We start from the raw sequence: 14132 nt of genomic DNA on the forward strand, positions 1-14132 counted from the left end.
TATCCCTGGTACCAAAAAAAAAAAAAAGGAGTAAAGGATGACCCCAAGATGTTTGCTGTGCTCAATCCTAACATTGTGGACCCCAATGAGAGATTCTCTTTTCTGACCCCAAGGCTGATCCCTCTATTCATCCACAACTGTGCAGTCGGAGTTCTTTTCTAAAGCAGTTTTAATCATGAAGGGAAGATCTTTCCAAGAACCTACCCGCAGGCCTGTTAGCTGTGGGGCTGTTTAGTCTTAGCCTTCCAAATCTCCAGGTGTCCCATTCACCAGCCCCAGCACTATCCAGGGAGGGGCCTCAAGTCCCTGTGTGTGACTCAGAGCTGCTACTCCCAGGCCTTCGCCCCTGTAGTTTCTTCTCTCGGCGTCAGCACACATTATGGTGTGTGGGTGATTTGCCCTCACAATAAAGCTCTTCCTTAGCACATCCTCCTTCCTTTCCTAGTCTGTTCCAACACTCTGCTTCACCGTTTTTAATGGGCGTGATGTTTCCATGTTTCTATTTGTAACTTGGTTTTTTTTTTGTTTTTTTTTTTGCACAACTTTTATGTCTCCTAGCCAGCTACAAGAAAAGGAGGTAGTGTGGCATATGACTGAATGCCCTTGTCTTGTTAAGCCTGACTCTGCACTGGGAACCTGTGCGACTTCGCTTTATCTCTTTAAGCTTCAGTTTGCACCATGGTACAAGGGAATGATTACCATAGTTGTGCAGTGCAAACTGACATCAAGTGTGTTGATTCATGTGTACCACCTGCACAGTTCTGTACCTGTAATAAGGTTAGAGCCCATTAGGCTTGATCTATACCAGCTCTAGAAAGGCACTGAGGAAGTTTGTTCCCCTTCTCCCCTGACCGATGGCTTGTATCCTTGCTTCACACCCAGTGGCTGAATGGGGATATCATCATAAGCAAAATGAGCTCAGGATCTGCCTTTAATTCTAGTTCTACCCTGCCTCGGCTCTGATACATGAGGCATGAAACCTGTCCTCCTTGGGCACTGCATTCCTTACGTATAAACCTGAAGTCGTTCCTACCTTAAGCATCATTGTGGGGATCTGGTGTAGGGGTGTCACACTCCCCATGATGACAACCACCAAAGGCTGTGCAGGAAAACTCCTCCATCATTCAAAACGATCATTCAGCGTGGTCCTTCCCTTAAAGAGGGGTTCTCAAAATGTCCTTGGACCAGCAGCATCAGTGTCACCTGGCACTCATTGGAAATGCAGATTCTCAGGCCGGTCCTTGGCTCAGAGTCCATATGATTCTGATATCCGTCATCCCCCCTTACAGAAGGGGCAGTTTACGATAGGAAGGCTCCTGGGTTCTGCCTTCCCATTCGGTCCTAGTGGGACAGTTACCGCTCTGCTTTTTGACACCCGAATGAGGGACATGAGGACTGAGAGATGTTTCTTGAAGTGTCAGAGAAAGAGAGGAGCCAGAGCTCTTCAGTGCTGCCTTTTGGGCGTAGTTTCTCTTGATCTGGACTTCCTAGGTGTCTAGAGTGAATAGGGATTCAGAAGAGCTGGAGGAAGGTATGACTCACAGATAATAGCATGAGACACAATTTAGTCAGTTGTCCCATTTGAGATGGAGCCTGGCTTGGGAGTGTAGGCCCGCAACACAAGCCTTTGGGAGCCAATGGGTAACTTACGAGAATATAAGTGTTTAGGGACAGTTTTGGTTAGACTGACAAGATGTGAAAATTATTTAGTGTGTTTAATTTTAATGTAAGGTGTTGACACATTTGTAAATATAGAAACTGAAGCTAGTATAAATGGTTTCACAAATTTTGGAAATATTGTGAAGAGCGGTGTAATTCCTGCATGGTATTGAAGTCTGGAGAATGCTTAAATATCTCTATCGCTGTAGGAAGAAGTACAGCCACATTTATATTTAGTTATCAGCTTTTTTGGAACATGATCACACATTTATCTTTCTTTCTCCACTTTAGGCTCTTTGTGTGACATGAAAAATCATCTCTTTGACAGAGTGATTCTCTTAATCCAAGTGGAGTTGGAATAGAATTACTCAAGGCCTTATTACCCAGGCTGCTGCCTTCCTCCTGCACCAGGCACCCCCTGGACATTGTTCTTTCTATGGTGGGAGGGGAGCCCTGGGACCAGATAGACCCTCAGATAGCTCTTTAGGCTGCAGGACTGCTGCTCAGAATAAAATGTGCTGGCCTGTAGAAGGACAATGTTAGAAGTTCTCAGTAAATATTCTCAGACTTCGGGTTCTCTTTTGTGGAAGTTTGGGGAGGGCAAAGGAAGGCTGGGCTGTACAATCAAAACTTTTCGACTGCCTGGGGACAGGTTAATGTGATAATGAGAGATTTAAGTAAGAGGCTGGAAAGTCTTGATGCCAAAAAATTCTAGAATTTTCTGTAGAATTCAGTTTTTCTATTCTACTTACGTATAACTGGAATAAATATATACGATTCAGCATAGTAGTGTGTGGCCATCACCTCCTCTTGCATCTCTCTCTCTCTCTGCTCTTTGGGCAGCCACAGAGGCAATGGCTAAAGTGCAGCCGAAAGCCGGGCAGGAAAACAGCGGAGGCCCTCTCCACTGAGCACCTGTTAGAGTCCTGGATTTCAGAGCCATCCCTTGTTAGACAGGCTGTGTAAGACCACCCAGGTTAGGGAGGGGTGGAAGGGGAAAGACCTTGAGACACACACTGCAGAATGCATGTGCCTACCTGCCCACCAAGCTGCCCTCCTGTTGCTGGGCTGTAGTTTCATCATGCTATTTCTCTCTCTCACTCTGAATGCTTCTGAGAAGTTTCAAACAAAGGTAAGTAACCCCTGTGTTATTCACACGCTTCTCTGGTAGAACAGCCCTGGGTTTCTGAGGACTGAGGGCAGAGCCAGTTCCAAGAAGAGGTGTGGCCTTCACACCCTCTGCCAAGGCTATTGCATGGCTGTAGTCACGAGTCTCCTTCTGCCCATCAGCCGGACCCTTGCTCACTGCTCGAATGAATTCCTTGGGAGCTTTGAGATGAGTCTTTTGCTCAGAGTCTGTCTCCCAAAATCTCTGTGCCACTCTGCAGTCAGAGACCCACAGCTGGTACCCACTGATTCTTTTCCTCATTCCCACAGGCAGCACAAGGGGGTGGCCACAGGACCTTGCTATATGGCCATGCAATTCTCCTGCGGCACTCTTTCAGTGGAATGGTAAGTACATCCCCATTAGAGGAGGGGCAAGAGGTAAAGGGAGGAGCATTACAGGAAATAGAAATTCCACATTGTCATCTGGCACAATTTAATAATTATGTTTCATTACTGTCTCAGCATTGCCTTCATATCTTGTGCCTCAATAAGTTTTCAAAAATATATTTGTATTTGCTTAATGTCCGATGTGTATCCACTCCATTAAGGAAGGAGTCATGTCATTTTGTTTAATTTCACTAAACCCCAACAAGCAGAGTTCTGGGACATACTAGCTGCTCAATAAATTTTTGTTCCATTTATGATGGATCAGATAAAACCTGCAATAACTGTTTTCTTTAGTACACAGGGACAACCAGCATAGAAGTAAAAGCAATCAAATGAGGTATTTTTTAGCCACGTGTTTCTACTTTACCTAGCTAAAAATAAATGGAATGAGGTCCAGGGCCTTCAATCCTGGGAGAATTTGAAGCTGTTGTTAAACTAGAGGCAGGAGAAAAATGAGGGATACTGCATTGACAGAAAATTATCAGGTTATAACTAAATTAGGATTTAGAAGGGTGGAGGGGGTCAAGGGAGGGCAGGGGTATGGGGAAAAATAAGAACTAAGATACATCGTGTAAAGGTACAAGACCTCAATGATGAATGTAACTGTACTGTAGCCCTAAAAAGTACCAATAAACTCAATGGGGAAAAAAAATTAGGATTTAGAACCAGTGACCAGAATGGCAATAACTCAATGTAAGTTGAATCCATTGCCACATGTTAATAAATATAACTTACAATGTAGATATTGCAGATCTTTTGCAGGGAGTATTCAGAAGAATATTAATGATTGCAATCAAGTATACGTACTAACTCCAAGAAGATTTACCCTCAGTTCTTAAGTATATTACCCTCACTTGTTAGCAGTTTAGGAAGATGTATCTTCTTACTCTAGCCCTAGTGGGATCCTGTTACATTACTTCAAGAATTTCTTCTCACACATTCATATCCACAACATCATGCAGAGTTCATCTTGAAACCTGAATTATTAGATTGCCAGCAGGATCAGCAGCTGCTTCCTCAATAATTTATTTACTGCAGCATTTTTCCCAAGTACTGGTAAGAAGTTGACCTTTCAACCTGAACACTCTTTGTAACATAAAGGCAGAGAACAAAAAAAAATAGCCAGGTGTCTTTGAGTAGGAGCTTGGGACTTTCCGAGAGTGGGGAAACAATGTACCCTGTAGGCCTCTGGAGTTTGAGGTGATTATTTATCTTTTAGAATCCATTATCCATAAGGTCAATGAAACTCTTACACCTCCCTTTTTCTACCTAAATAAATTAAACAAAACTTCCAACAACAGACTTCTTATGGCTTGGAAAACTCAGGCTAACATGCTGGTGGAGAGAGGAAGAATTATGCTGTTTATCATTATGTTTACTCTGCACCGGCTACTTCCTTTTAAGAGCAGCGCTGGGAACACAGACAGTGAAATATAACATTCAATGATTTCCCATCTCTTGCAGACAACTCGAAGCAGAGCTCAGAACACGCATGTTCCCCAGGAGCCCCAACCCCCACCCTGACTCAGAGATGTCCCACTGGGCAATCTGTGAGGATGGCAGGGGTGCTTCCTCTATTAAGATGCTTAAAATCATTTTTTTTGTTGTTTTATCTGCAAATATATTTTTATAAGTGTTACTGTGAGACTTTTAAAGCTCTTAGAAAATTTTTGAAACAAAAAAGAAATCAATCGTCCCCCCTCCTGTCCACCCTCAATACAACTACTATTTATCAGTCTGGTGTAATTCTTTTTACATTGGTTGCTAGGCATTTAATATCATGCACATGTGAACTATGCAAATGTACTGTTTTGTATATGACCGTTTAGCTCAGTGTGTGATAAAGTTCCACGTATTACACCCTCTTAATAAACAATCTTAATGATATAATATTCCATAAAATACAAGTGCCAAAGTTTATCTGGCCTTTCCATTATTGTTTGTCATTTATGTTGCATTTATATTGTTCCCAATTTGGAAGTGTCTCAGGGAATCTTTGAACTAAGGCGTCTTTAATATTTCAGATTTATTTCCATAACACAGACCTGTAAAGTAAATCACTAGATTCATCCAATGAGGTTTTAAATTTATTATCAAAGTATTTTTCCAAAAGCACAGTATCAATTAACATTCTAATGAGCATGATAAATGAGTCCATTTCACAGTAGCCCATTGTTGAAATTATAAAATGGGAAGCTGAGCAGTGTGGGGAAGCCAGACCCAGCGGAAGAGTGTGACTTCACTAGGATCTGCTTTTGTTTCACAGTATCTAACTTGTTTGACCACGTCAAGATCCCAGACAGATAAACTTGCCTTTGATGTAGGTCTCCGGGAACACGCCACAGGTAAGTTTCAGCACTCCCAGAGCTCCTGCCCACTGGACTCTTGTAACTAGGAATTTTGAGAACACTCACTGTATTACTCATTTGGGATCTTAGACCAACCAGCTCAAGAAACAGGTCTGTTAAAAATTTTACAGAATGAAGAACTCAATAAAGAATGTGTGGGGCCGGGGATTTAGCTCAGTGGCACCACACCTGCTCACAAGCATAAGGTCCTGAATTTGATCCCAGGCACTAAAAAAAAAGTATAGAAAGGTAGAATATGGAAATGTAAAAACTAAGAGTAAAGGAGAACATAATGTTTTTTTTTTTTTTTTTTTTTTTTTGGTACCAAGGATTGAACTCGGGTCTTTGCACTTGCAAGGCAGGCCACCAAACTGCTGAGCTAAATCCTGGCCCAGAAGAACATAAATGTTTTAACCACAACTGCTAGAATATCATAGAAAAACTATTTTTTAGCATTTGATGCTGAAGATTCTTAATTAGAAGCAATGATACTAAACATCGGCTATGAAAAAAATCAAGGTAGCATAGTAAAAGCAGTATAGTGTCTAGATTAAAGAAGACCCTGCTTATACCATAGTGAATGAGATATTTCTAAGACTTGTTCCAAATATTTGCCCATGACACGTGCCATCATCAATTTTGCCATTCTGTCATATCCCTTTTAATTTTATGTTTTTTTCTTAAATTTGTCTTTATTTTTGTGCTAAGCTTTCACAGACAAAGCTTATGTCTTTCCTGTATGTAGAGAACTGGTATTGATTATCACTAAAGTAAACTAAAGTAATGAGAAGAAAATGATAGTTAAACATTGAGGAGAGATAGGTAAATGTTAGAAAAGTGTTCGTTATACCAGTTCCAAACTTCAAATCTTCTCTGATAGAATAAGCATAAAGTAAAAACATAAAATCATTTCTAAGTGATTCAATGTCATTTGTCTCCTACTGCAATCATATTTTTATTCTTTGGGAACCATTGGCTGTGTGTGTGTGTGTATGTGTGTGTGTGTGTGTTTAAAAAATAGTCAAGAGATGTGTCTTAAGAAATGGGTGACCAATTTCTCTGGTGTGAAAACTATACTAGTACATAAGATGCTAATGATATAATTGACAATGAGAAATGGGAAGAAAAGGGATAAAGGTGTAGGGAAAGTGGGAAGGGTGTAGGGGAAAGGTAATCAGGGAAAAATATATGAGAAAATGAAAAAATGGAAATAAAGTGTTTGTAAATGGGAAGGGGAAGAGGGGGTGAAGGGAGGGCAGGGATAAGGGGAAAAATGAGAACCAAGACCTGTCATGTAAAGGTACAAGATCCCAATGATGAATGTAACTGTACTGTATACCTAAAATGTACCAATAAACTCAGTGAGGAAAAAAACAAAAAGAAATGTGTGACCAAAATGATGCATATTCTTGCTCGAAATTAGAAATGAAGAACAGAGGACTAAGTAACATTCTCAAACGCTTGCAGTATCAAAGAAGGTGCCAACAGCACCTTTGGTTATTCCAAAGAACACTGCATAGAAGTTGAAAGGAGGGGTGTTTCACTTCACTGAAGGAACACACTTTGTAATATTTGCAAGTAACCAGTGGAGAAACAGATGGCAGGTGGTTGTAGCATATTCACCATGACTGAAAAATCTATCAAAGGCATTGCATATGAAATTTCTGATTTATCTAGAGGTTGGACCTAACCCTCAATCAGGAGTCTTGACTGTATACAAATCGATTCAGGTTAACTCAAACAAATTAGGGATTTACTGGAAAGATATTGCATAGAATCTACACCAAACCTGGACCCCCAGACATGGAAATTGACCAGCAAGGGAAAGAGGCTAGAGAAGAGAAATGATCTAGAGCATACTCCAAAAAAGACAAATTTGAATACAATCTTTAATACCAGGTCACTTTCCCCCAATAGGAAGGGAGTTCCAATGTTGGATGGCTAAAGAAGAACAAAAGCCTGTGTTCTATTCTAAATCTGGGTCCATTTATAAGGAAAGGATCAAAATTGCTTGCTTTTATAGGTGATCTAGAAAAGAAATCTAGCGGCTAAACACAAGTACCTGCTGTTTCTGTATCTTGCACAGTAGAATCCTAAGGGTGCCCAAGCAGAACTCCTTTCTCTCTTATTCCTTTTTTTATTTTTGTACAAAGCAGAATGTCAGGACTGCCTTTTCCCATTGTGAGTAATTTTTCCAAAAAAGATTATATTGAGTTTGACCTGCAGTTTCTTTGTTTTCAGCTAAAGTGTTTTTTTCTTAAATATAATTTCCTGTAAGGTGTTGTTAACCTTTGCTGAAAATTACCAAATGAGTGAAATGCCACAGTCTCCGAATATACGCTGCCCTCTCTGTGCAAGCCAGCTGTCAATCTTTCAACGTGTCATCGGAAAAGTCATACGTATATGGTCAATCTATTTATATCAGCAAAACGACTTTATACTTTCTGAAAGTTGAAAGAAATTGAGAAATACCACTTTCTACTCAAGTGTTCAGAGAATCTATTTTATTTGAGTGTTAGAACCTCCAATAAATATGAAGGAGATATAGCAGTAGAGAATATTGCTCTTTTCGGCACTTTTTTCTGAGTTCCTGGGTTCTGACTTAGTTTGAATTATGCTGACAAACCAGGCAGGCACTTTGGCCAGCTCAAGTTCAAGTTGGCTGCTAAGCTGGCTGTGGCAGGGGACAGGTAGAAAGTCTGGCTGAGTCTTCATGAAAAACTGTGCCTAAAATAATTATTTCATTTCACCTTCATTGGCCTTAACTTGTTTCATATTCTCCTTTCTTTTCTTTTATAATGACAGTGAAGCGATGTGATGACCAACATGATTCCTGTCTTTAAGAATTAGATATAGCTTTAAAATGTAGACTTGGAGGGAAAGCAATTTATTAAAAATCACACACGTACAAAAAGTGCTGGTGTGTGTTTTAGGGCCAGTGACTGGCGTAGACTATTGATTCGGGGAACAGCACCATCCCTGGGCCCCAGTACCCAGGCAAGGGCAGGAAAATACACACTTCCCTTCCCTGAAGGCCTGTCCAGGACCCTCTTCCTACCAGATGCCCTTCAGTGGGCCACAGAGTTCATAAAGAATACACACACCATTTCCCTCTTCACATGTAGAGGTTCATCTCCTTTGTCACATAATTTTAAGTTTAATCAAAATAATACTCCTACATAGTAGGAGTACATAGTGCCTGAAGTTTGCTAACACTGTTACTCTCCTGCCTTACCATACTTCCTCCTCTGGATTCCTGCCTCTCTGGGGACCTACTTTCAACTCTTCTGGTATGGTTTCCCATTATTTACAAATAATATGCATATACTGCTGTTTTGTTATTCTTTTGTATTAGATATCATCTGTTAATGTCCTTATTAAAAATGCAGCTCTTACATTCATTTCAGATTTCTCTGTCTTCTCTTTCCACACTTTCAACATATTTACATCTATTTTTATATAACTGCTAGTCAATATTAAGCATTTACATCAGCAAATAGCTATAAACTTTATTTGCAAATACGTCACATAATATACTATGGTCAGTTTTGCTCTTTTGTTTTTCAGTCATTAATAATGTCCTTGTTTGTTTAGTTTTCTGTGACACAATCCTTTATTCCTTTATTTTCCCGTAGAACTAAAAACCACTCTTGATTAAATTCAGCCATACTCTCTCTGTCAGTTTCATGTTACAAATACCACCATCATTCAGGGAATTCTTTTTGCCTCTCTCCTAGATTCCCCACTTCCTGGATGTCCTGGGTATTCTGTTTGTTTATTTTATTTTGTTTCCCTTCTTCATTTAGCACTTCATCTTGTCGAAGCACACTACCCAGGAACTTTTGGGAAAGAAGCATTTGGCAAGAAAATTGTCCTCTGAAAGTTTCTTAATTCTAGCTTCACCTATAATTCATAGTTCAGTTTAACTCTGTGTTGGAATGTTTTCTTGGGTTCCTGAGAGCTTTCTTCTAGCTGTGGTTTGGATATTGAGAAAGTCTACACTCTGATTCCTGATGCTTTCTGTGTGACTGTTTTTCTTTCTTGAAGATTCCTAATTCCTTTCACGCTCTTGTCTGAAATTCCACAATATGTATCTTTGTGGATCCTTTGCGTTCTGAAGTCTCCAGGGATAAACCTTGGTGTAGGTACCACACTGGAGTCTCTGTAGGACCTTTCAATCTGGAAATGGTTGTCTTTTAGTATTGGGGCAATTTTAATAATATTTCTGTAAATTTCCTCTGGTCGTGCTTTCTAAAATTCTTTTAGATTAGTTTTCTAACTCTCTTTTTGTTCCCACCCCTAAGGTATTTGTGTTCTTTCTGGAAGAATTTTTCAGCTTTATCCCATAATCCTCATGCTTCTTTCTGTTTTCTTTTCCTTTTTTTCTTTTTTTTTTTTTCCAGGATCAAGGAGTATTTTTCCTTTTCTCTGATGGGATAATTCATGTGTATTTTTACACCTATTTCATGCATGTGGCTTTTTTCTTAGCTCTCTGAAATTATTAACTAAGTTTTTAAAAATTCCTTTTGTTCTCTGTAGTCTTTGTTTTCTCCAGTTGCCTTACTGCTTACTCTTTTTCAGTTCTCTTCCTGTCCTTCTTGTTGGACATGATTTCAGGGAATCCTTGACCTTCACTCATACTGAGGTCAAAGCAGTAGCAGCTGACTAAAAGCTGGCTGTGACTTGGCATCTGCTAAGCCTTGCTTTGCGATAATCTGACAGGGATTGGGCATTGCATTGGAGACATTCAAACCAAAGTATCTTCTGTTTTGGGGAGTGGAAATCATGTGGTTCAACTACACGGCTGGTATCCTAGAAGCTCTGAGGTGGAAGCAGAGGGAGAAGAGCTGGGGTGTTAGCAATCAAGTGCAAACCATTTGTGTCTATGTTCTCAGCAAGCCTCTTTACTGCATTACTTGACAGTGTCTGATATTTCTAAGACTCTTGGTGATCTGTCATTTCATTGGCTAGAGTTCTACTGTAGCATGGAGGAAGAAGTCATCTGTCTGCTCAGGCAGCAGAGGGAAGGGATTTGTCCTTCAAAGCTTTTATCCAGCCCTCCTGATCTCAACCCATCTTCTGATGCTTTCACATGTAACTTTCACCTCCAGTCACAGAGATATTTCTAAAGATTTTATCAGGAATTGGCTTTATTGGTGACTTTTTCATTTTCTTACCTAAGAACTTGGCTTTTTTTTTTTCTCTTGGATTAAAGACATCTGGGATTTTTCTCTTTTCCAAATTGTGAACTTCTCTTTCTTGCTATAAATATCTCACCTGCTGGCTTAGTCCTTATTGGTGTAGGCCTTTAAAAAGCCCCTCTTTCCTGTATGCTATGAGATATGCCTATAATCCCCACTGCTCTGGAGAGTGAGGCAGGGAGATCAAAAGTTTGAAGCCAACCTGGGCAACTTAGCAAGACTCTGTCTCAAAAAAAAAGGCCTGGGCATAATCTTAGCAGTGGAGCAAGTTCAAGGCACCAGGTTAAAACAGTAGCACCTAAATAAATACTGTAAATCCACTTAATATTTCATGAAGTATTTTGGGATTTATTTTAGTTTTAGTATTATTTCATAAAGTGTGGCGAGCAGAGATTAAGAGTGTCAAAGTTTTCAGTAGACCAGTGAAATCATTTCCTCAGGATTTGAAAGGGAGTGTAAAGAAAGCGTTTTTCTATATGCATTAAAAATACTCAGAGGGTTCTATAGTCTCTGCCTTCGATACTGTTTCCCAAACCCCATCTTTCGGTCTTTAGGGAAAATAAAAATGGTGGATGTATGCAAGAGCATGTGTAAGGCCCACTGAGATGGCTGTAGGTAAATAGAAATTGAAACCTGAAGGTAGGAGCGGGGGAGAGCGTGTATGTGTTTCAAGTGTTGTCATCAGGAAAAAGAAGAATGAGGGACAGAGTCAGGGACACTGCCTCCCAGGAAACAGTGACTAACACAAGAGGCCTTCGTGTAGGAGAAGCCTGCTGGTGGACCATACATCCTGCTTCCAAACAGAGGTCTGAGGGAGAGAAAGTGCGAATCGGCGATGACCTTATCCTCGTCAGTGTGTCCTCTGAAAGATACCTTGTAAGTACCTCCTAACACAGGTGCCTTCTGTATTTTAAACTCTCCCCTCTCCCTAGAGGTGGCCAACTGAGCCCCAGCAGGTTGAGCAGAAGAACTAATCCCCAACTGGCTAGGCAGGATAAGACGCCTCTGCACAGTGCACTCGAAAGATGGTTACCTTCTCTTCCCTGCCTAGGCGATCATGGGCCCCGGAATTTAACTGTTAGTTGCTCATTTGGGTTATAGGGCTGGATGCAGCAGACTTTGCTAAAAGGCCCCAGACGCTATTTACACATTAGCTGACATTACTATGAGTTTATCACAGTTTGGCTTTTCCCCAGTGGAGAACAAGGCGGAAAGAACAGAACACAGGAAAACAAGCTTTTGTTGGAGAAAGGAGGAAAATGTAACACTCTAGTGCATGGGTGTTGCAGAGGTTGGAACTGGCAGTGAGATCTTAGAGGCAAGGTTGCATCCCAGGTAGGCAGCCCTGACAGCCCTTGGCTGGGTGGAGAGGGCGTGTAAGAGAAATGTCAAAGATAAATTTGTAAGCTTTGCGATAGTTTCCCATCATGCCAGACTTGTCAGCAGCTTTTGCTTTGCTTTGTCCAAATACTGGAGCCGTTTTTCCCATTTGTGAGTTTCTTTATCCTATGAAAATTGAACATTTTGAGTTGCTGTTGAATTCAGGATCCACCTGAGGGATGAAGGCAGCGTTTGTCTTCCACTTCTGTAGCTGAATACTTCCTCCTCCCAAAATAAAATGTCCCACTTTGAAGCTGCTTCTAGATTGGGGGGGAGAAATTTCCCACGGGCTAGGTAGGAAGAGCCAGCCGGGCGACAGTTTGACTTGTTTAATTGGATCCTTGAAATTGTAGGTAAACTGCTCTGTGATTTAAAGGCTGTCTCATTTCTGTTTCTGCAGCATCTCTCAATATCCAATGGTAACATCCACGTGGACGCCTCCTTCATACAAACCCTCTGGAACGTCCATCTGACGTGCTCAGGAAGTAGCGTTGAAGAAGGTGTGCTCTTTTTTTTATGCAGTTGGCCCTGAGCCTACCAGTCTCTCTTGTGCTGTATAAACTGATATTTTCTCTATTTCCTGGCTCTTACCTGAATACCTTGGTATACAGGTAGCATCATTTTAGTTTGCCTCAATATTTCTCTGTTGTCAGCATGGATTATTTTCTGCCCTGACACCTGCAGGTACAGGAGTATTCTTTGCTTTATTTTTTTAATCCTTTGAAGCCCACTATTAGTAAGTGTATTGACCTCTATCTTAGAAGGGATACTTTATCATCATTAGTATTTTTCTCTATGCCTCTCTCCAAAGGGAAGGACTTCCTCTACATAAAAGTGTATTTAGTCAGAGCTTGGTGTGGTAGCATACGCCTGTAATCCCAGCACTCGGGAGGCTGAGGCAGGAGTATCGCTGTGAGTTCAAGACCAGCCTGGGCTACATAGTGAGTTTCAGGTCAGTCTCAACTACATACTGAGACCCTGCCTCAAAAAAATCCAAAAAAAAAAGTGTATTTTATCATTTGCTTTTACTTGTCTTGATGGAAGACCATTTAGAAATAATAAGTGAAATTTTCTCTGTATTTTAGTTTTTCCTTGGAAATAATGTCTCCCAACTTTGTGCTCCTGTCCTATTTCTTGCAACCAGGCAGTCAGTGCACCTTGCAGGTTATGTAACAACCAGACTGGCCTTGTCTCACTCATCAGTAACACCACAACTGAGCACAATAATAGAATGTCAGTGACCTACAGGTTATTGCCTTCCATTCTAGCACTTTAAAGCAAGATCAGAATTTTTTAAAATAGTCCTATCGTGGGCTTTAATCCTGTTTTCCTCCCTGAGTCTAGTTGTTTCAAACTGAGGGATAACTTTCTGTGCTCTGATGTTTGAAAATAAAGGGGGAAATGAGAGTTGTCAAGGTGATAGTTCAGTTTCAGAAGCATCATAGGTAAAGTGCACAACTGGGAAGCACCACGTTTTCAACTCTTTCAGCGCTTTGTGGAAAGCTTTGAAAAAGCAAGCGATGAGATACAAAAATTAACACACCAAGCTGCATCGCAGCCTCAACCTTTCCCATATCAGGGATAAAGAAGTTCTGGATTTAAATCTTTCCTAGAAAGTTTCGCCTCCATCTCCATAGGAAGATTTTCATTTTCGCTGGAGGGATAAAATTACTCTCAGTCCCAAGAGAGGACTTGTGGAAATTGGTTAAGGACTGTTTGTTCGTCACGTCAAAGGACCTCATGGCAGTGTGGGGTGCCCTTGTGATGGAGGCCGGAGGCACTTGCCTTGAGTCCTCGACCCTGTAGCAAATTTCCTTTCAGCATCCTCTGGGAGACCTGCTTCTGTCCTCGGGGGCATTTGTGTCCTCCTTGAGACTGTCCCTCCCTGACTGTGGCCCTTTTTCATTCAGAGCAGCCTTCTCTATGTGAGAGGACAACCATTAAGAAGCCTGCTAACAGACATGATGGACTCCAGGTGGGGGGTGGCCGC

At 41.0% G+C, this 14132-nt stretch overlaps 1 protein-coding gene across 1 annotated transcript in view; it reads left to right on the forward strand.

The window, feature by feature from the left end:
- Ryr3 (ryanodine receptor 3) overlaps positions 1–14132 on the forward strand; it is a 376321-nt gene that overhangs the window by 72830 nt on the left and 289359 nt on the right. Inside the window, exons 5-9 of the mRNA XM_033765294.1 lie at positions 2780–2791; positions 3097–3171; positions 5480–5558; positions 11526–11638; positions 12543–12642. Of these exons, the coding sequence (XP_033621185.1) occupies positions 2780–2791; positions 3097–3171; positions 5480–5558; positions 11526–11638; positions 12543–12642 (379 nt within the window). The remainder of the gene's footprint in view (positions 1–2779; positions 2792–3096; positions 3172–5479; positions 5559–11525; positions 11639–12542; positions 12643–14132) is intronic.

The sequence above is a fragment of the Fukomys damarensis genome, unplaced genomic scaffold (assembly GCF_012274545.1).
Source record: "Fukomys damarensis isolate Sample0158 unplaced genomic scaffold, DMR_v1.0_HiC HiC_scaffold_17, whole genome shotgun sequence".
NCBI classification, from domain to species: Eukaryota; Metazoa; Chordata; class Mammalia; order Rodentia; family Bathyergidae; genus Fukomys; species Fukomys damarensis.